This window comes from Diadema antillarum, unplaced genomic scaffold (assembly GCF_040938485.1).
Source record: "Diadema antillarum isolate AM-2024a unplaced genomic scaffold, OU_Dant_1.0 seq00000386_RagTag, whole genome shotgun sequence".
In the NCBI taxonomy this organism is placed as follows: domain Eukaryota; kingdom Metazoa; phylum Echinodermata; class Echinoidea; order Diadematoida; family Diadematidae; genus Diadema; species Diadema antillarum.
This window is the reverse complement of record NW_027271384.1, coordinates 403,358-425,396: the sequence shown is the minus strand read 5'-3', so window position 1 is coordinate 425,396 and position 22,039 is coordinate 403,358. Positions and strand designations below refer to the sequence as shown.

The 22,039-nt window shown below is 37.3% G+C and overlaps 1 protein-coding gene across 1 annotated transcript in view; it reads right to left on the bottom strand.

The window, feature by feature from the left end:
* Positions 1 to 20,384: 20,384 nt before the first annotated feature.
* Positions 20,385 to 22,039, bottom strand: part of LOC139731870 (integrator complex subunit 3-like) — a 38,933-nt gene continuing 37,278 nt past the window's right edge. Inside the window, exon 32 of the mRNA XM_071642745.1 lies at positions 20,385 to 21,525. Coding sequence (XP_071498846.1) covers positions 21,448 to 21,525 — 78 coding nt within the window. The 3' untranslated portion in view covers positions 20,385 to 21,447. The remainder of the gene's footprint in view (positions 21,526 to 22,039) is intronic.

Genomic DNA, 22,039 nt, shown 5'->3' with positions numbered 1-22,039 from the left:
GGGGGGGGGAGGAACCTCAAAGTCCCAGAACTACGGTTTTATCAAAATTCTTCTTATATTATATAACCAAATAAAGTAGAGCTTGGTTGGTGCTATAAAGACATTGATGACAGCAATTCGAGTTTAATGGCAAATCCAGGGATGCAGGGCATGAGGCCATGGGAGGGGGAGGCTTCAACTCTCCTCGATCCCTAGCCCCCTTTCGGGGGGGGGGGGGGGATTGAAGCTTTTAAAGATTCCTAATCTCTGGAATCTTTAATCTTCTTCTGTCAAACCGAAAAAGATAGAACTAGGTTAATGCTATGCAGACACCGTAGTTATTGAAATTTCACGTTTGATGATGACGGATCCAGGGGTGCCCTAGCTGGTAGGAGGTGTGAGGGTGAGGAGGGGGATTTTCCACATTTTCTGTATGTTCTTGAAAAATCGTAGCGGATTTTCACCTAACTTGATTTTGAAGTATTAAAATGATCCCCCTTCCCCCGCCGAAGAGGAGGGGATGGGGAGGGGGGAGTTGAAGCCTCAGAGTCCCTAAACTCTGTTTTTTTTTTTAAATCTCCTGTAGAACCGAAAAATTTCAGGTATTTCTTGAAAACCCTAAGCATGACAAAAGGAATAAGCCTACATATTTCAAGAAATTTTCTGTACAACTAAGAGTAGAACACAATTTTATCACATTTTTTGGAAGGTTGGCCTACCTTGATGAAATTTCACGTCTGCTTATAACGTGGTGGCTACTCTCTTAGCCCCCGCTTTGGGGAAAGGGGAACAAATTGGACTTGTTGCCCCTTCGAACAAAGTGGGATTCTATTACCCTAGAGATGCTACCTCCCACGTTTGGTAAAAATCCACCGTCAAAGATTTCTCAAACAGACGGACATACCTCGATCCCCCACAATAAAAAATGAAATTTCAGTCATGAATGTCTTCATATAGCACTAAGTTAGCCCTATCTTTTTTTTTGTTCCGCAGAAGAAGATAAAATTCCACAGTATAGACTAGGGACTCTGAGGCTTCACCCCCCCCCCCCCCAGCGGTGTATGTGTGTGTTTGTGGGGGGAGGGGGGGGGGGGGGCTCATTTTCTCAAATCAAATTTTTCTCAATTTTCTAAAAAAAAAAATCCAGAGTTTAGGGACTCTGAAGCTTCAACCCCCTCCCCCCCTCCTTTGGCGGGAGGGGAGGGGCTCATTTTATCAATTAAGATCATACTACCATAAACATGCTATCTGCCAACTTTGATAAAAATCCGTCGTATATTTTTAAAGAAAATGCTGAAAATGTGGAAAATCCCCCCCCCCCCCCCAATCCCCAGTCTGGGCACCCCTGGATCCGCCATAATCAAACATGAAATTTCAGTCATTAATGTCTTCATATATCACTAACTTACCTTTATTTTTCTGGTTTGACAGAAGAAGATAAAAACAAAAATCCCAATGATTAGGGATCCGACACTTCATCTCCCCCGCCCACTCCCCTTAGGTGGTTGGGGGGGGGGGGTAGGACTCATTTTAACAAAATTGGATCATTGTTATTATCACTGTAAAGATGCATTCTGCCAAGTTTGGTGATAATCTGTCATGAGATTTATCGAGAAGATGCTGAAAATGTGGACAACCCCCTCGGGCTCTGCATCACCCCCCCCCCCCCCCCCCAAAAAAAAAAAAAAAAAAAAATCAGGGCACCCCTGGATCCGCTATAATCAAAAATGAAATTTCAGTCATTAATGTATTCAAAGCACTGACTTAGATCAACCTTTTTTCGGTTCGGCAGAACAAGAGAGAAAAAAAAATCCATAGTGCAGGGACTCTGAGGCTCCCCCCCCCCCCCCCCCTTCGGTGGTGGTGGTGGTGGGGGGGGGGGGCTCATTTTAACAAATTACGACCACATCACTATTAAGATGCTATCTGCCAAATCTGGTGAAAATCCGTTGTGGGGTTTACAAGAAAATGTTGAAAATGTTTAAAAAGACAAGTCGCTATAGACAGGATGGGGGCTACGACATGTGGTAAAGGAAGCAATGATTCATCCACAGGTTTGATTGAGAGTTTCTCTTCCATCTGTACATAATAGGTGAAATGAACGGTTTGCACATTATCCCGGCGGCTTTTGCACATTTCCCGGCAAAATTGAACATTTGCACATTTCCCGGCGTCACGTTTGCACATTTCCCGTTGATGAAATTTAGAGATTTGCACATTTCCCGGCGAGACGTTTGCACATTTACCGGCGTTTGCACCCTTACCGGCAAGACGTTTGCACATTTCCCGGCGTTTGCACATTTCCCGGTGTTTGCACATTTCCCGGCTCCACATGGGCTAGCTTCGTACGTATTTGGATGGCCTTCGCGGTGTGTCGAGATATGGATAAAGAAATGTACGCATGTGGAGCAGTCATACTTCTGCTGATCTATCTTCGGGGTGGGGGTTGAGTTCAGTGAATACATGTACATTATAAATGCGATGATAAAGAGGACCCGTGGTGTCAGTTTTTACTAGCATAATATACCATCCGCTTCCTCCACACTTTTCCCATGTTTTCTCTTATATAGTTGGAGACCGATGATATCACCCAAATGCGTCGATCTTGCCCTAAGCACTATAGATATTTCCTATTTGTTTGTGGACACATTTAAGTAAAAGTGTTTTTGTCCGATAATTTAGTACAATAAAATGTTACTTTTGTACATCCCTTTTCCCCTTAATTGCTGCAGGGTAATATCAATGAAAATGTTACCCGTGACATACACTGTAGGCCTATAAAATGTCAGTACAAGCCCAGGAAATGTGTAGGTGACTTGAATGAAATGATATTTTGTGGAATTTTCTTTATATTTTCTTTATGTTGTAGCTTCATCTGTGATGTCGCTGATGTTGCTGTTGTAATTGTTGTGCTGTTCTTGTTGTGATGTTGTCATAATTATGTGATGTGATGTTGTGTAAGTTCATATGTGATGTAGTATGATCAGTATATAGTCTTCCAATCCAGTCACCAAGATATCCAAAATTAATCACTTTTGAACGGATTGTAGTAGTCTTCTAATCCAGCGGTCTCATCACCAAAAATGTCAAAAATGCATAACCTTTGAACGGATTGTACCATTTTCCTTAAACTTTTACTGATGTGTTCTACTAATATTGCTGCATTCACTCAATCTAAATGTATGTTTGGGCCGGGTAAATTCCCCTTTAAAGGGGAAATCCAGTCCAAACATAAGTTAGATTTTTTAGGAAACAGTTCTTTAACGGTCAATATGAATATGCAAATGGCAAAGTGAGCCTGTCATCCCCTCACAACTTGCCGCCCTATAGTTTGTACATAATTCTGAAATTTTAGGTTTTTCATTCAAACGCAATTATGCCTGAGGCTCAAATCCTGATATGTAACTGATCACTATTCTGATGAAGTTATTCAACCAGGAATAACATCATGTTTCAGACTTCAATGACAGAAACATTGAATTTTCGTCATTTTTTTTTGTGTGTACACAATCAATGAAAAATTGTGAGGTTATGACATGGTAAGCTCACTCATTTGCATATTTATATCCACTGTACAAGAACTGTTTTGCAGAAATTAGCAAAACTTCCAAATTTCATAACTTCTTTATTTTTCATCTGATTTCGATCAAATTTAGGCCCTATACCATTGAACTCGTAAGATTTTACTCTTTTTTTATCAGACTAACTTATTTTTGGACTGGTAAGTACAATCGCGCTGGCTTCTGAAAAGAGGAGTAATGATCCGAAGAATGTGTGTAAGTGTCCAAACAGATGATCTTAATAGTATTCAATCTTAGATTTTAGGTAGATCACACTCAGTCCCTTGTATGGCGTATACCAGACCACTCTCTTAACCGGGGAGTAAGAGTCCACATCTATGGCTAACTATTAATCAATGTGTGTGTGTATGTGTGTGTGTGTGTGTGTGTGTGTGTGTGTGTGTGTGTGTGTGTGTGTGGCCACAAAGGAACCAGCTGAATGAGCAAGCCACAACGGGACCGACTCTTTCTCTTCGACTTAAACTTCATCTTCTTCAGGAAAGAGAAAGTAGCTATAAGACGTGGTTGAACACGAATTCCCGTCACTTCAAATCTCAGCCGAATTGACGCCAGCCAGTAGAGGCTCAGTAAAGTTACATTCTGTAGTTGCACACACACACACACACACACACACACACACACACACACACACAAGCACACACACACACACAAGCACACAACAAGCGTAGTATATTAACAACTGACTTTCCATTCACTAATTATGATTTCATGATCATTTTATTGAGATGGTGGGTTACTAAAATTACTCAGCATTGGTGAGTAAACAAATAATGTTCAGCTCGTTGAAAGGAAGCAAAGTGACAAAATATTCCTCCAGAATATTCTTCACACTCTTACTCTATAGATCACATTATATGTATGAGAATTACGTCTCCTTTAGGCTTTGGAGTATTACGAAATAAGTCGATAATACAAAGAAGAAACTGAGTCTAAATTCAATATTACGAATTGTTTAAAAAATATATAATTAGCCAATATCTGACTTTAAACTAGCGTTCGCGTCTGATTCCATATCCATGTCCAACATCCATGTCTTATGTCGCCGATCTGTAGAGAAAAAGAGATAACGAAAAAAGGAGATGAATTAAAATCACATCATACTATTATCACTTGATTTTTGGAAAACATTACCCCTTATTACCATAACATCCATTATGTCCAGAGCTTTACGACCGTTTGAACAGCTCAAGCGGATGAGATTTTTACCTTGTTTATAAAGGTATTGAGTATATACATAATACAATGTATTCATATATTTGCGTATCATTATCTACTTAATTTCTTTTCATATACTGTATGTGTGTGTTTTGTATGTTTGTACTCATACCTGCGTATAATGTGTTTGCGCTAGGGTACATGCAGGTAATATGAGACTATTAAGCTCATTTGCATAAATGGCATGAAGATGCATACAGAGAAACCCATCAAACTTTGTTTTTGGGAATTAGCAACTATTCATCCTTCCTTTTATATAGCATTTGCACCAATCAAATATTTTTGTTGACAGTTAATATGCAAATTATGACATCATCGCAGAAGTCTCATATTACCTGCATGTGCAGGTAATATAAGACTGTGCATGGTAGACATTGTGTCAATGTTGTAATGACAATCTTATGTCTTAAATTCATGAGTTTTTTCTATTGGTGTTGTTTGACTATTTAATTTTGATAGATATCATATGAATATTATCTAAAACTGAGAAAAATAACACAATTTTAAGCCAAAATTGATTTTAAGCATGAAACGCAATTTTTCGTGTGTTTGTACACAAATCTCAGAAATTCTCAAATTTGACGCCGACATGAGCTTTCATTACCGACATGAGATTATTACGTAAAGGTCTTTTACTTTTATTTTTACAAAATAGGTATCAAATGTTGCACAAAAGTTCAAAGAAAAAAAGATAATCCTGATGGGCATTTTATTATATTTTATTATTCTTTTTTTTTTGCAACTGAGCTAGGCCTGGCCTAAAGTAGCTCAGTTGCAAAAAGAAAATTGATAAAAAATAATAAAAACCGCGGAAATATCACACAAAACGTTGAGACCCCAGTCTTTTATGGTTAAAACTGATTGTGAATTCAAATGTTTGAAGTAATCGTGTACAGTATCTAACACATATAAAATAACACTTAAACTGAAGATTATAGCACACCAAATTAATTGTGGCATTAATTTGGAAGCACCCTATCTAAAGTACACAAATATTAATTTACATACATGTTCATATAGCTGTGTGTTGTACTTTGTGATACATTTTTTATATACTTTGAATATAAAAACTGTCAGAGAAGAAAATGGGGTATTTTGATGTTGGCTTCTATCTAATTAGCAAGTCACTTGAAATCAGAGATGTCAATAAAACCTGTCCGCCATATTGACGTCTCATATTACCTGCAGCTTGTTGGGTCTTGTTGGTCCCCTTTGAAGCCATATAACACATATTTAGTACAGTACATAGACCAAAACACACTTTCTTTGGTTAAACCAATCAATGAGCTTACGTAAAATGCAAAGAATTGATTTCACACAAAATAACTTTACTTACACCAGTGTAATTGGTGAAATGTCAAATCTTATATCAAGGCTAAAAAATACTGTAATTTTTACATATCTTTTCAGTATTTGGTGATATTCTCACCAAACTTTCAGTCAGCGAGCAGGAAAATCATCAAGAACTAAGCACAGTGATGATATAAAATTATAGATGGCGCTATATGCATTTTGGAAGTGGTTCAGGTGGAGTAATAAGGGTTTTTAAGTCACGCGTGCCATATTACCTGCAGTCTCATATTACCTGCATGTACCCTATATGCATTTGCATTATTCGTATTTACTTATTATGTAATAAATTGTCTGCGCGTATGATATATACTAGTACACTCTTGCATCCCTGGGAATGACGTTATAGGAAGGGCAGATAGGGGAGCTGAATGGGGGATGGTCATGTTTAAATTCCAGACATAACATGCTTTCATTTTTTTATATCGCTGTACTACATGTATTTTCATTTTATTTGTTTGTTCTTACCAATGAAAAATGAACGTTTTTACCATCATAAATGCCTATTTCCACGGTGCTAAAATATTACTCGCTAAAGGAAATATTCTTGTTCATTGAGCATGACAAACAAGACCAGTGATGAATATTGTAGTACCTCCTTGGTAAAGTGAATTGCCGTTGTTGGTATTATTGAATGGAAGTGAAAGATTATCATGGGGGGAAAAAGGTGGGTGTATATGCATTACTTACTTCGAATGACTCCTAACGATTCTAATGAAGCATACTGCAGCCTGCTTTAACTCCGCCAATGATGGTTCCGAGATCCCAGTTTTCCTGGAATTCCTCCTCCGACACGGCCTCGGGAAAGGCCCTCGACATACGGAAGGCTGGCGGACAAAGCGTGTTCGCGTCACATGCGAGCGGCAAAGACGCAACGTTGGCGAATATGATGGAAACGATATTATTAGTATGATGACGATGCATGACAATGACAATAATTATCATTATAACAAGTGTCATCAATATTGTAGATACGATAATCACATTAGTAGCAATGTTACTAAGATAATTTATAATACCAATGTCAGGGGCGGATCTAGGAATTCCATAAAGGGGGGGGGGGGCACAAATATTTCTGGTGCTATTTACGGGCTCCATTTATTTATTTTTTTATTTCGTTTGCTTTAACAAAAATTAAGGGGTGGGAGCGCAAGCCCTGTGCATTGTCGTCATTGTCACTCTTAACAATCATCATGAATTCATTTGTCAATATCTTATATTTTTCACACCAGAAATCACAATACTAAGACTTTTGATGGTTACAATAGACATGATTAAGAAGTCTTGGACCTAATAATGATGACGGGGAGCAATAAATACATACCATAGACATAATAAAATGGGAAGACGCATGGATATAGAAATTATGAGAGAAAAAAAATGTCAAAACATCAGATTAATGAACATTTGTGAAATTTCTTGTTAAAATTTTGAGGGAAGAGCACATGAAATCATCCCACAACTTGAATTGTAGCTTTTGAACGGATTGTTACATTCTCCGAAAAACCTTCAGAGAGTGTTTTACTGATCTTTCTACATTGTCAATGCGTCCAGTATATGAATTATTGTCTATATCATGTCTATATATAATAGTTGGCTGAACACAATGTCGGGGGAAACGGCTACGTTCAATGCTCCTAGAGTTGCAAAATCAATTTAGTTTATTGACAGAATTTACACCTGACATTGTTACCAACGTGTATCAAACAGCATTATGTTGTGTGAACAAACGAGGTATTGGCTAATATTTTTGTCGTGTTTCCACACTGCAAAGATGAAACAAGAACTGCTAATGTAGGCCTACACTGTTGATATGACCTAAATGCATATTCTTTATTCATTAAAGATTTTAGCACTGTTTCTGAAACTTCTTTCACATCAGATCCCAAAAATAACTCTTGTGACTTTTGGGTATTACCATTTTGTGTTCAATGTGTGCTCACTCATGCAAGACTCTATCAGCTAATCAATATAGTATCTAAGGAATACCCCTACCAGTTTATTGTGTTCAAAACCACGTCGTTAAAAAATTTAAGCTATTTGATTGGAGATACATTTTTTTAATGTGTATAATTATGTAATCATTTTTTATGTGCATATATGATTTTGTAAATTACTTTTTCTTCGATGGAGCTATGGAATCATTGATTTGGATTCAGCTGAATTGAATTGAACTAAATTAAATATGATTTGATATAATGAAATTGAACAGAATTGCGTCTGCCTTTTCGGCTTTATTATTTTTTTCTATAGCTTACCTAGCTCTGCGTCGGATGCACCATTTACCAGCGCGCATCCTTTCTTGGCTCCTGCCAAAGCTTTGCTTCCATAATTCTTCAGAGTATCCCAGAAGCCTTCGGTGCGGAAGTTATCTACGTGAGGAATTGCAGTGAACACAATGGCAGAGTAAAATATTGTTACAAGAGTGTCAATTTCATCATTGGTCATTGACCTTGATTGTTCTGAATCATTATTGCCTTCCTCCTGAAAAAAAGAAAACAATCAAAACAAAAGACACAAAGATCAACCATTAGGCCTATATCCGAATGTATAATTGATGGAACAAGTTGATGGTCTATTTTAGTATCACATTTTCTTCAAGTCCGTATTATTGCATGTTGGCTTTTACATGCAGACCAAATGAGGACGAATATAAATTATCATAAATCACAATGCTCGATGCGCTCTCAGACTCAACATAAACTTTCATGTATTATTTATGTTGTTGACAGTTGTAGCTGCTATATTTAGCACAGAATTTCCTTAATATTTACAACAGCCACGGCTCAGGGATGGCTGTTTCACTGTTCGAAGTCAATTAGTATAGTATAGAAAAAACAAGTACTAACCTTTGCAATCAAAGGCTCTTACCATTAATTTCTGTTTTGTTGGAAATAATACTTAAGAGCACATGAACACATCGCGCATATTGCCTATATCTAACTAGACGGATGTTTTGACACTTAGATGACTACTCAGATGGCTTGATATAGGCCCTAAAAAATTTCCTTTTCAGGTATCACTCTAATTCTATAGATTTTTTTTCTTCTTTCGTCAAATGCTGCCTCTTTCGTCAAATGCTGCCGACCAATTCTTATACCGTATTTTTTCAACGTTTGCAAACCATAATTATATAAACCTTCTTTTTTTACCCTTTTAGTAACATTTTCCTTTCCTCCTATCCATATCAAACTATATGTGTCTAGTTCTGTCTCAAACTCTTCCTCTTCATAATTGGCAATTATCGCTCGATTTCTTCTTTTTTTTAACCATTTGTATACAGCCACCCAAAGTCACTTTCTGTGTCTGTCAGATGTCCCCTGCTTACTCTTGTATTATTACCCCCCCCCCCAAAAAAAAAAAAACCAAACAAACAAACAATCAAAACAAAACGATATATATTGTACAACTATCAAAATGTATTCATTTTCTTTCAGCCGTAGAGCCATAGCAGTATGCTTATTACAATCTCCATCAGTTACATATTTTCCACATTTTGAGAGATAAGAGGAAATAGAATGGACAGTTGTCCCGCATACTACTTGGATCAGATGCAACCTTTACCTTTGGCCAGGCTTTCCAGAATTTCCTTCTTCAGGTCTTCTCGGCTCGGGGCCGAGCTTCCGAGAGAGACGGTCATCAGGAGGCCGAGCAGTACCAGGGCGAGCTTCATGATTGTACTGGGAGGTTGTTTGTACACTGCAATAATTTGAATAAAGGAATGATTTACACTCAGGTAATTGCCTGGTGCAATGTAGGCATCAATTTACTTTGATTTGCTTACTTTATAGATTCCGATATAAAAACGACAATAAAGTAATGATTATATGCAGATGATATGATAATTACAATAGTATAATGGGCAGCTATACTACCTGATGCAGTGTAGCGCACCCGTGTTTGGACGCTCCTGGCGCTTAATTCGATACCGACATAAACAGTTGATAAAATACTCACATTTTGGTTATCTGATTATGAGTATAGTGCGTTTTACGTAAACGCGTTTTGTTTCATATTGTTCTTTTTCACAGCATCACTGCACGTGTTCTTCCTCATCTGACGTTATAAAGACTGGCTAAAAAAATGGTAATCATTCCAACTGAGATAAGTGAACTTTCCCCTATATACCTTCATATAGGTGGCAGTGAATTGTATATATATGAATACAAAAACGACAGGCAGTTGTATAAACAAGTATATCTGCTTAATAATGACAATATCACACAAACAAAATAAGCATTTATCTACAATTATTCTGTAAAAGCAAAGAAGCTTACGTTATCACCTTGAAGGTAGTCGACGAAAAGCCGGAGTCAGCTGTTACGAGTCTCTGCTATCGAATGTTGAGAAGAGCACGATGAAATTCACAGCGTTCTGCTCACCTATTTATATCTTCTGGCAGCCATACATCTCTTTGAAGACGAAACGTTTGCTTGACCATGTAAGTACATTTCTATGACAGGTTGATGAATCGATATCTCTTTAAGACGAAATGTTTGCTTGACCATATGAGTACATTTCTATGACAGTTTGATGAATCGATATTTTCGGGGGACTGTTAAACTCTTATTCTGTCGTTAAAATTGATAGTGGTCAAGGAAGAAGGTGTCCGGATGGACGAGAAGTGGACGATCAAAGGAGAATATAGTTCAAACAGGAAGTATACAGTGTCCAACATAATGGTCTCAGACTTCCAGTTACTGGAGATTAATCAACTTTGTCATCGTTTCGTTTTCTTTTGTTTGTTTCTTTGTCTGTATTGTTTGTTTGGTGTCTCATTCCTGCGGGTTCCAAAGTCATATAGTTTTAACACTTCCCCCTTTTTTTTTCTTCTTGTTTAGAGTGCAAGCAACGCGGTAAAAAATCACTGTCAGGTTTTTTTTTTTTTTTTTTTGGGGGGGGGGGTTTCCCCTTTCCTTTTTTGTTTTGGGTAGAGTGTAATAAGATGGATAAGTTTTTCTTTTCCTTCTTCTTATTGAATTAAATTGATAATGGTTTATTGATAAATATAAGCAAAGTAGTACTGAGTAGCCGGGTGACTAAACTATGCATTACATTTTATATATATATACATATATTTATAAATAATAAACACCATAAATATGAATGAATAACTTTTCAACAATAACAAATATAACATTAACAGAACCATACATGTATATTGCATCTTATCAAAACGCAAATAAGAGAAAAAATAAAGTACAAAATTTATTACTTTAAAATGATAACTATAGTTATCAATATACCTATACACACACACACACACACACACACACACACACACACACAAACACATGCACATCACACCCACATGTGTATAGATACCCATCAATACTCATCTCATTCGCCCATTCAACACATGTAAACATTCATACATCAAACAAGGATTATAATTTCCTGATTATGAAAGTCTCTATAGGAAATTATAAGTATAAACAACATGAATAAATTCAACAATATGCTGACATGTTTCATAGAACAACCCCCCCTGAAAAAAAAGCAAAAAAACTCACAAAAAATAACAAAAAAATCAACAACAGATAAAATCAAACAATTCTGTGACCAATTTCAATTATATGAGTGCCTGGACTTGCTCTTGGCTTTAAGGTTTGCGACTTTATTTATGTGATCATGAGGTCTTGGAGGTGAATACTCATTTTGTATTATCATGGAATAGTGTCCAATACTTGAATTAAAATCTGTTTCAGCTGTAAGATTAAAATGATATCACACTCGATTAGTTTGTTGAAATGACATTGAATTACACGTAATAAAATATGTCTGTAAAAGAAATGCGGAATTAAACTCAATCAATCAATCAATCAATCAATCTATCTATCTATCTATCTATCTATCTATCAATCAATCAAATAACCGATGAACCAATCAACCAAACAATCAATCAATCAATCAATCAATCAACCAACCAACCAATCAATCAATCGATCAATCATTCAATCAATACCTTTCCCTGTTCCGAATTTCCCCAAACGTTAACCCTAAAAAGACTGGGGGGGGGGGGGCCTAAAAGGCCCCACCCCCCTCGATATTTCGCGCGATTACTCTGCAACACGCAATGCTCTCGCCGCGATGCTCTATGACTTTTTTCTTTCAAGTTTCCCGCACATTTTGACACCAAATTTGTGACGCCCGGGGGTACGGTTCTGAAGTTACACAACAGTTTGTACATGCATGTGAGGCCGAAAATGGCTCAAAAATGTGATTTTGTGTACAAAGTCAATGCAAATTGAGTTTTTTCACATGGTTCATATAAATATGCTTATTTTTACTCTCAATGGCTAAAATCAATTTGTTTTAGGAGTATTATGCTTCAAAAAGTGTCTGCCACAAATTTTGTTTAAAAAAACAACGAAAACAAAAGGTCGAAAAAACAAAGAAATACAAAAGAAATTCATGAAACAATAAAATGAATAAGAAATCAATTTTGATACCAAATTTTTTTTCAAGTGCATTTCCTAAGAATGCCACAAAGAATAATTAGACCAAAAATGAGCACTTTTGGAGCTTTATTTACTGATTTATATCAAAGAGTCTGATTTCTCGCATAAATTAGCATAAATAATCAAAATAAAATAAAAGAAGACTATTTTGGAAAATTTAAATATACGATCTTGTAGATTACATCGCACACTATCCTTGTGCAAATTTTCGCGGCGATCGCGCAATCCACGGCCGAGATCTTAAGGGGGGGCCCTTTAGGCCCCCCCCCCCCCCAGTTTTTCGAGCTACCAAAATAGCCCAGTCTTTTTAGGGTTAATGTATTAAACTCATTCACAGATACAACTATTCTTTTCCTCATGATATCGAACCTTTTTGGAACGACAAAATTTCCCTTCTTGCGAAATATGTCATGCTTTCCGACTTATAACAACAACGACAACAAAAAGTTTAGAACAGAACTAATAGTGTACGTCAATGCTTGCTTACATCATAGCAAAAAACAAAGCAAAACAAACAACAAAAACCCGACTTTCAAGCTATGAGAATGCAAGTCATTCGTTGTGGTAAAATATACAACCTGTGATTGATTTCGTCTTACCCCATTGTTCTGCATCACGCGATTGTTATCAATGATCGTTTCCAATTCGTGGAGAGGTTGTGTTCATGTCATGTTGCCACATTGCCGGGAGACCAAAATCGTCCCAGTAGCTGAACCAACCCCTATGATCTTTCTGATATCTTTATCTCTCTCCTCTCTCTTCTCTCTCTCTCTCTCTGTCACCCGAGATATTCCATCCAAACTGAGTATATCACTCCCACCTGGTTTTCCTCACGAGTTCTTTTCAAGACTAGGGCAATGTTTCATGAAACTTGTCAGTCACTGACAATATTGTTTTAAGCGACTGAAATCCTTTGATTGGCTGAGAGCAACTTTGTCAGTGAAAATCACTGAAAGAACACTTAATGAAATGCCCCCCCCCCCACACACCATGCACTCACCTCAGGGTCCTCAGTCCCATATTCACAGACTTTCATCTAATCATTATGTATTTCTGATTTCCAACATTAATGCCATGTACTTTATCCCAATTCTTTGCATCCCAAATACCATTTGGGGGAAAAAAAGAAAGAAAAAATGAAACAAACAAACAAAAGCTGGATGGGTTGAGTGCTTTCTCTATTCAAGCACATGTGTGTATATATGTGTGTGTGTGTGTGTGTGTGTGTGTGTGTGTGTGTGTGTGTGTGTGTGTGTGTGTGTGTGTATGTGTGTGTGTGTGTGTGCATGTGTGTGTGTGTGTATGTGTGTATGTTTGCATAATAAAACATCTTGTTTGGGTAACTTGTTTGGAAACAATAAATATTTTGGATGACACTAGTAACTAAAGATCCCTATACCCCTATACCATGGAGAGAGATCGGTTTCTCCATTAATACAAGCAACAAAAATATCACTAGGCTAAAAACCTAGTACAGTTTGTACACTGTACAGCATTGCCGTCTGTATTTGGTTGTCTGATCATCTTTCATGGTAGTCAAACAACCACTTCACCTTCCGCCAAATGTACTCGTGTCTGAAAGAGAGTACACTAACTGTCGTATTCTTTCTAAGTGCACCTGGAAAAGATATACAATGTAGTGACTACAATAGGAAATTTAGGCTTCTACCAACCTTTAGTTCCCCAACTGATGAAAGTTTTCTGCATCAATGTAGTGACTGTATATGAAATGTAGTTTTCAAATGCATTCCCTTTGTAAAAAGGGAGTAAAAAGTTATTCACAATGGTATAGTTCTGAGCTACTGTAATAAGATAATGTACAAATCAGAAGCAAACAAAATATTACGGATGCACACAGCAAGTCCTTCACTTCCACATGAGAAAAGAATTGCCATGTATGGATCTGAATTGTAGAAAAAAAGAGCCTGTATTTATTTCACATTCAGGCAAATGTACATAAAGTTGGTATGTGCACTTCATGATTTATACAAAATTTGGTATACTGAGTATGTATGGGTGAAACTAACAGTCGCACATACAAACAGTCCACTGTACAATATAATACAAACACATCATATCTCTGAACACATATCACTATTGATACACAGAGCTTCCTCATAAAACACCGTTTCACCTTTTTTTTCCCACCCCAAAATATCTAGCGTACGTCTAATCATGGTGTGAATCATTCTTAGCAATTTTCACACATATGAAAGAATTTTCAACCATCATTCTACATCGGTTGTCTTCTTTGGATAAGATAAAAATATGTACCTCTTGACTATCACGATGATCTATTCTTCCAAGACAGACACAACCTTGCATTTCCTACCTAGCATCAATAATGCATTCAGCTACTAGTATCCCATTTCCATAGGAAACTTTACACATGAAATTCCCATCGCTTCTCAAAGACACATCATCACAGACGAATCTATGACTTCAGTCTCTTTGTCATTAGTGCACCTCTTCATCAGCGATTGTACAATCTTACAGCTGAATCCTGCATAGGCCGTTTATTTTGCAAGGTTTCTATTTTCATGGATTTCAGGAGTCGGGTGTTATCTGCAAATTTAAAACATGCGAAAATATCAACTCTGCTCCTGACTGAAAGTGGCATGCATGCATATACTATTTCTCCATTCATTATGGAGCTCCAAGATCATGAATTTAACCACTCATGAATTGTCGTGAAGTCCACATTGGCGAAAAATTAGACTTGCTGAATATATATGGTGTATACAGTACATCAAATCTCCTTAAAGTCCTGCTGTTCTTTTAAAGAGAACTTGATAGAGATAAACTGAAATGGAATAGTGTGAGATTTCAATATGACAGATACTTCTCATTTTTCCCCTTGGAAAAAGAAAGTGTTGAGGGAGGGAAAAACAAGATGAAAGTTTGAAACAAATGCAGGTAAATGCAGCTGTTTTTCACTGTTGAATCCAAGAAAATATATCATCACAACCATGTCAGAAAGTCTAAGGGTCAGTTTCATGAAGTCATTACATAAAAGTCTTTACACAAATCTCAGAATGTCCAAAGTTGCTTGTATGCAGCTATGGGAGACTTTAAAAGAGAAGCAAAATCAATTTCATGAAGTCTTTCATGATGTGTCTTAGAGCAAAGAGTCTCTCATAAGACTTTCATGAAACAGACCCCAGGCCAAGCGAGAAAAATGACATTCCAGACCAAATATGAGAATCAAATTACTTACCACTCTAAAAGGCAATTGAACTAAAATGGGTCAATATCATCAATGACTGAGGTGGTATAATAGTTCATCACATTTACATCAATGGCCTGCAAGTCTGCATTTCAACACAACCACGAATATGAGCAAATTTGCATACCTAATCAAAATACATATACAGAGAAATCAAAGTTCTAATTCCATGACAAAAAATTTCCATGAATGGTAACAGGTGATGATCTACTGTATACGCCAAATATTTCGTGAGGTTTTTATTTTTAGTAATCTTCGCGAGTTGGGTGCTATTCACGAATTTTAAAGACATGTGAAAATATCAACTCTGGTCCCTGCATGAAAGTGACGTGCACGCATACATTCAGTACTGTGCTTCACAATCGTGAAATTAACCACTCACAAAATTGTCACTAGTCCAGATTTGCGAAAAATTTGACTAGCTAAATATATGGCGTATACAGTCAGTGGTTGGAAAAGACAACATTAACTGACTACTCAGCACTAAATGTGAGATCAAGCCCTGGTGACAGTTTGATGATTTCAGGACAGGCAATTGCTCTGGAAATACTAATCACATCTCAATGACGATCAGTTTTACTACTACTCTGGAGAAGGAAATGACTAGGCGGTGCAAGTACAATTAGGCGTGAACTTCCGAATCACAAAAGCATCACGAATGATATTCAATCTTGCATGGGTACGTCAAGTCCTTTCCAATCATCGCACATCATGTGATCATGACACCTCACTACCCAACATGCATCATTGCATCCCAAACTCTCTAAGCTGCTCCGCACCACGTATACAATACCATGGATGTTACTTCCTGTGATATCTATGCAAAATTTTACAGATCCATGATTCCCCCCATAACAAAAAAAAAAAAATCAAATCAAATCAACAACAAAAACTTGACTGCATCCTAAAGAAAAAGTTATGTGTATTTTCTCCAAATCCATAAATATATTTTATCAAAATAAAAACATAAGCATAATTCATATGAATACGCCACATCAATAACCATTTTCAATGCCTTCTCATCAAAGGACAGGGCAGAAAATGGAAAGGATGCAATTTTTATGCCTCCATTAAGTGTTGCCAGGGACATAATGTCTTTGGGTTGTCCATCCATCTGTCTGCAATAGATTTTGTGGATAATGTTAGTTAAAGAACTTTTGAGGTATCCAAACAAAACTTGACATATAAGTAGGCCTGTGTATGAGTGGGTGAAGCTGTGCCTTTCAACAAGTTTACAAAATCTCAGGGTCAACAATTAATAAAACCAAGGTTAAATTCAAAGATTTCACTATTTTTCCAATATCTCTGCAATGCCTGAAGGTATTTTCATAAAACTTGGTGAATACAGTACATGTATCATCAGATACAGGGTCAAATGTCAAATGTCAAAAGTCAAATGAAAATATTAAAATTTCATACATCACCTTTGGATCTTGGAAATGGTTCAATTTATCTCCATGAAAACTTAGTATATTGGTATACATGTATTACCTGACAATGATTCTCTTTGGGAGTTTTGGGTCCTGGGTCAAAGATCAAGGGCAAAGGTCAGGATAGAATGCTAAAATTACACCATTTTCTCCATATCTTTGGAAGTGACTGAAGGTACCCACTTTATCGAACTTGGTCTATAAAAGCATTTCCACACAGTGATTTTGTAGTAAAAGATTTAGGCCATATGGTCAAAGGTCAGGTGAAAATGCTGAAAATATCACACTATTTTCCATGTTTGAAAAGTGGCCCCATGAAAACTGGTGTATTATTACCAGATAGTCATTTGCCAATCATGTGAAACTGTCTACTCTCACATTGGTAAGACATTCTGTAGACCTATTGGGAATATAATGGCACATGGGGGAGACATACCTTTTACCATAGCGACATTTCTAGCTCCTGCTTGATTATGGATGGAGTCCCTAACAGATGATGTGACACGTGCTGCTGACTGCATCAAGGGAAATGGAATCTGTACAAGTGTCTCCCTTGCAGAGGCTGCTTAACCGGAGCACAAATGTCAGTTTCTCAGAAGAGTATAAGTGTGCTTCAAAAGTAAGACAAATGCAAATAAGTAGCTTTCTTCACGGAAAGAGAAAATGCAGGGAATATCAAGTATATAATTTGACAGAGGAGGTCATGTGCATTAAACTGGGCTTACATGATTGCTCCAGCAAAGTCATACGATAATCTCTTTTGTTTCATAAGCTTCTTCGACATTGACGATGACTGATGATTTGCTAGGATGATCTTAGATAACATGGCCTACACACCATTAATGCACAAAAGCAAAACAAAATAACAAAACAAAACAGACTGGTTTTATAACAGAGTCGGGGCGAGTTGGTGATTGGGTGGGCTGTCCTACCAAACAGGAGAATGCCAGCAGTCACTTGTACAATTTTTGTCTTGCAAGAATAACTCCTTCTCAAATGCCTAGCAAGGGCTTTGAAATACAGACCACTGGATTTTGATTGATCTGAATGTACATGACATCACTGTATTGATTATTCTTCACGTGCAACTTCTGCTGGGTTCAGAACATGGGACAGCAAAAATCACTTTCCCTTCATATGTTGAAATTTCTGCACAGTGATGACATGATAACAATGACATGATAATAATTTCAACATGCCTTGTATTTGGCACTATTTCATTGGGACAAATCACATCAATGTGCCTTTTCAACAGAAAAGCAATAAGTGCAATATTCATAGACATCTGTAAAAGAAATTTTACTCCGGCAAAGGCTACTGCGCACCAGAAGATTAGTATCAGTCGTATATGCACAAACAGCGAGTGAAACCTTTCGCACTGCTTGATACCTCTGTGACGTTCATCTGAAATTATACGGCTGCAAATGGGACTTTTTGTCAGCACCACCATGAACTCCACACATAAATGCCATGACAATATCACAGATTGAGGAATGCATACAGTGAGAACAAGAAAAATGAGGTTTCCTTGCGTGTGGTGTGTCTGATTGGTGTTCCAGAGTACTTTGTAAGAAAGAAAACAGTGGTGTATGCAAAATTTGCGAAGGACTACAAACACCTAAGAAATGACACTAGTAGCCATTCGGAATTACAGCAGTACTAATCGTGACCGTGCACCTCAAAACGAACATAAAGTCGCACACACTGATTTTGCGTGAGGACTGAAAATAAGTGAAATGGGTCAACCTAGCCGAACTTGACTTTTTCATATATTCTGAAAGAGCGGGTTTTCTTTTACATTATGCTAAAATTTGGTATCATAAAATGGGCAGGAAAGTGTGTTTTTTTAGCAGTTTGTCTCGAACATTTTTGGTAGAATAGTGTGATTAGGTGTGTCTTCAGAATCCTTTTTTCACTTCTGAAAAACCTTGTCCACACTCTTCACTTTCAACTCTAATAACTTTTGAAAAGATAGTGCTACTGCTTTGAAAGTTGGCATTCATTATGAACAGAGTGTGTTAATAAGGCATGCTTAATTTCAGTTCAATCAAATAATCCCTTCATTGTTGTTACTCCGGTGGTTTACTTTCTGTTTTTTGTCTCATTCATCACACAGCCAGCACGGTTTGGAAAAGATTAAGCGCTTGAATAGACACTGTACTTCAGATCCTCTTTTCTTAGTTCACACTTTTCCTGAGTTTGTGCTTTCTTTCCAATATTTAGATAGGTTAGGAGAGTCCATTTGATTTGAGTTATACATCATTTTAAAGCTTAAAGTCTGCTCTTTCAGAATATGGTCTTAACTAAAAATTCATGTCTGGTGACTTTTTGTTTGTTTTGAGGTGCAGGGTCACAATTGATGTCCTCAAAGACACAATATAACTGCTAAAAAATTCAGCCATACCACCACCTCGTCACTGTATCGTAGTAGCAACAAGAACCAGTGACCGCATTAATTACTGGTACATGATGACCTGTTACTGACAACATATTTAGTTATCTAGGAAATATCCATGATAATGGGTGCACCATTATCAAACTCTCTATTAGATGTCATTGTTTTCTTACAATTAAATTGAAATAAAGATACCTGATACATTCATGCAAAAAAAAAAACTTCCGAGGAAAATTTTGGGCTGTGTTTGAATCTTCAATATCGATGCTGTACATAAAAAATATTATGCCTAATGCATGTTCCGCTCAAGAACAGTGTCAAATGCCACCATCGTAGAGAATGCCACCAAAGAAATTCATCTCACTGCTCAGTAAGCATTTGTCATCACTGCATGTGTGACAACTCCATACTGTGATTATTCTTCATAGCATGTTGTAGGTTTTGTGGAGAGCTTCAACCTGAAAGCTCAAAAACCAAAAACAAAACCAAAACTTGGAAAAGAATGTGTAGCCGACAGGACTCCTCACAGGAACAGACCAGTTTATGAACACAAGAATATTCTCAAATGACTGCAATATTCCCTGCAGGTTCCTTGTAGGTTCCTTACAGATAAGCCACGATTTCCACTGAACATGACACACTAAAATGATGACCTCAGGTATGAAACGTTCACCAGTGGAAGGTATCTATATGAGGCAATTAAAGTTGTAAACTTTCTTTCTTTTGTTAATGAAGTTAGATCTCTCATTGCCTCCTGTCATGCATTCAGTTACAGGATCATGATGGTTTTATGGTTGGTGCTATGACTAATATCAACAAAGGAGATCCTGTTTTTGCCAGCATTTGTTTCTTTGTTTGTCCCATAGCTACATTACTTTTTAAAGAAAAAGAAAAAAAAATAGAGTTTAGAACAAATTTTGAAGCAATTTTTCATGATAGGCCAACTGTGGTAAAAGGAACAGGTGGAAAGTAATTGGTGGTATTCCATACCATGATCCAGATCCAGAATATTTCTTAAAGGATGCCTACACATTACTCTGCCACTAATGATCCCTTGGTCTTGGTGGAGGTTTGCATTCTCTTGGCACTTCTAGCTTCCCCCGTCATCACAAATTAATTGTGGTACAGTTGATGCAAAATAAAAGATTTGGAGGAGGAGGATCAGGCTAATTCACTACAAAGAAAAAGAAAGAGAAATCACTCCTGTCAATGAGGATCCCACCCAGTACACCAACACTATTCCTCTGTCATAAAGGCACTGAATAAACAAAGTGAGAACAAAACTGAGAGAGTTCAAACAGTAGAAGGTGGGTGCCTGAATCGAAGTGAAAAATTCATTGATCACGAAGATGACGATGGCCCCGAAACCCTAAGGTGGCATCCTGTCTGTCCAACTTCCGAGTGAAGTCGTCCAAATCACACAGGAAACGGTTTCTGACAGTTTCCAGATCAGCATCCCTTCTCTTGGAGTGCCTGATTGTCCGGATGAGGGGAAGTCTTTGGAGCTCTGCACGGGGTATTAAAGAATGGCTGCATGATGATCCCGCTGGAAACTGGCTTCCCTGTCCTCGATGAGAAAACCTAAACCAGTTGATGACATCCGGACACCGGGTCTCTCGGCCGCATGCACTCCTCTGATTGACTTGCTCGTACTTTTTCCCGGCTGCGAAACCCAAGCTCCATCAGTATCGGTACGCTGGGACCACGGATGGATCACAATAATCCCTGCACCAATGGAATGCTGGTCAACAAGAATGTCCTCGACAAATTTCAGATGGATGAAAAGTCTCTGTGAATTTGGGACTTCCCTTCAGTCACTATCTGATCCAGTGACGGAGGCCTTTTTCCTCTTCTTGGCTGGTTTTGACTTAAACTTCACCTCATCATCCTACAAGAAAATCAAATAATATATAAAATATGAAAAATGATGCAAAAGTCATTGATATGCATTCAATAAGGGCCTATTTCTCAGATCATCCAAATACTAATCAATCTTTTATTGTACTTTGAGGGATATGCCACTGCATGTTCAAATCGACTTTGATAAACAATCTATAAATTAAGTCACACATTCAGAACCATGAAAGTTTTGCTCTACGTGAGAGATAACAAAAGACTAAGTAAGGGAATTATACCATTTCAGATACTTTTCATAACACAGTGACACTGGTCACAATCACAAATGCAAAAACAACAGTGACATCTACTTGGCATATGTTGTCATTATACTCTAGTTGTATATTTGTATCCATCTTGTAAACTCTTCATTTATCTATCCATTAATCTATCTATCCAATACTCTATCTATCTATCCATCTATCTATCTATCAATCTGTCTATCTACCTATCTATTCTATATCTATCTGCTTATTTATCTATTTCATTCATTCATCTGTTCCTCA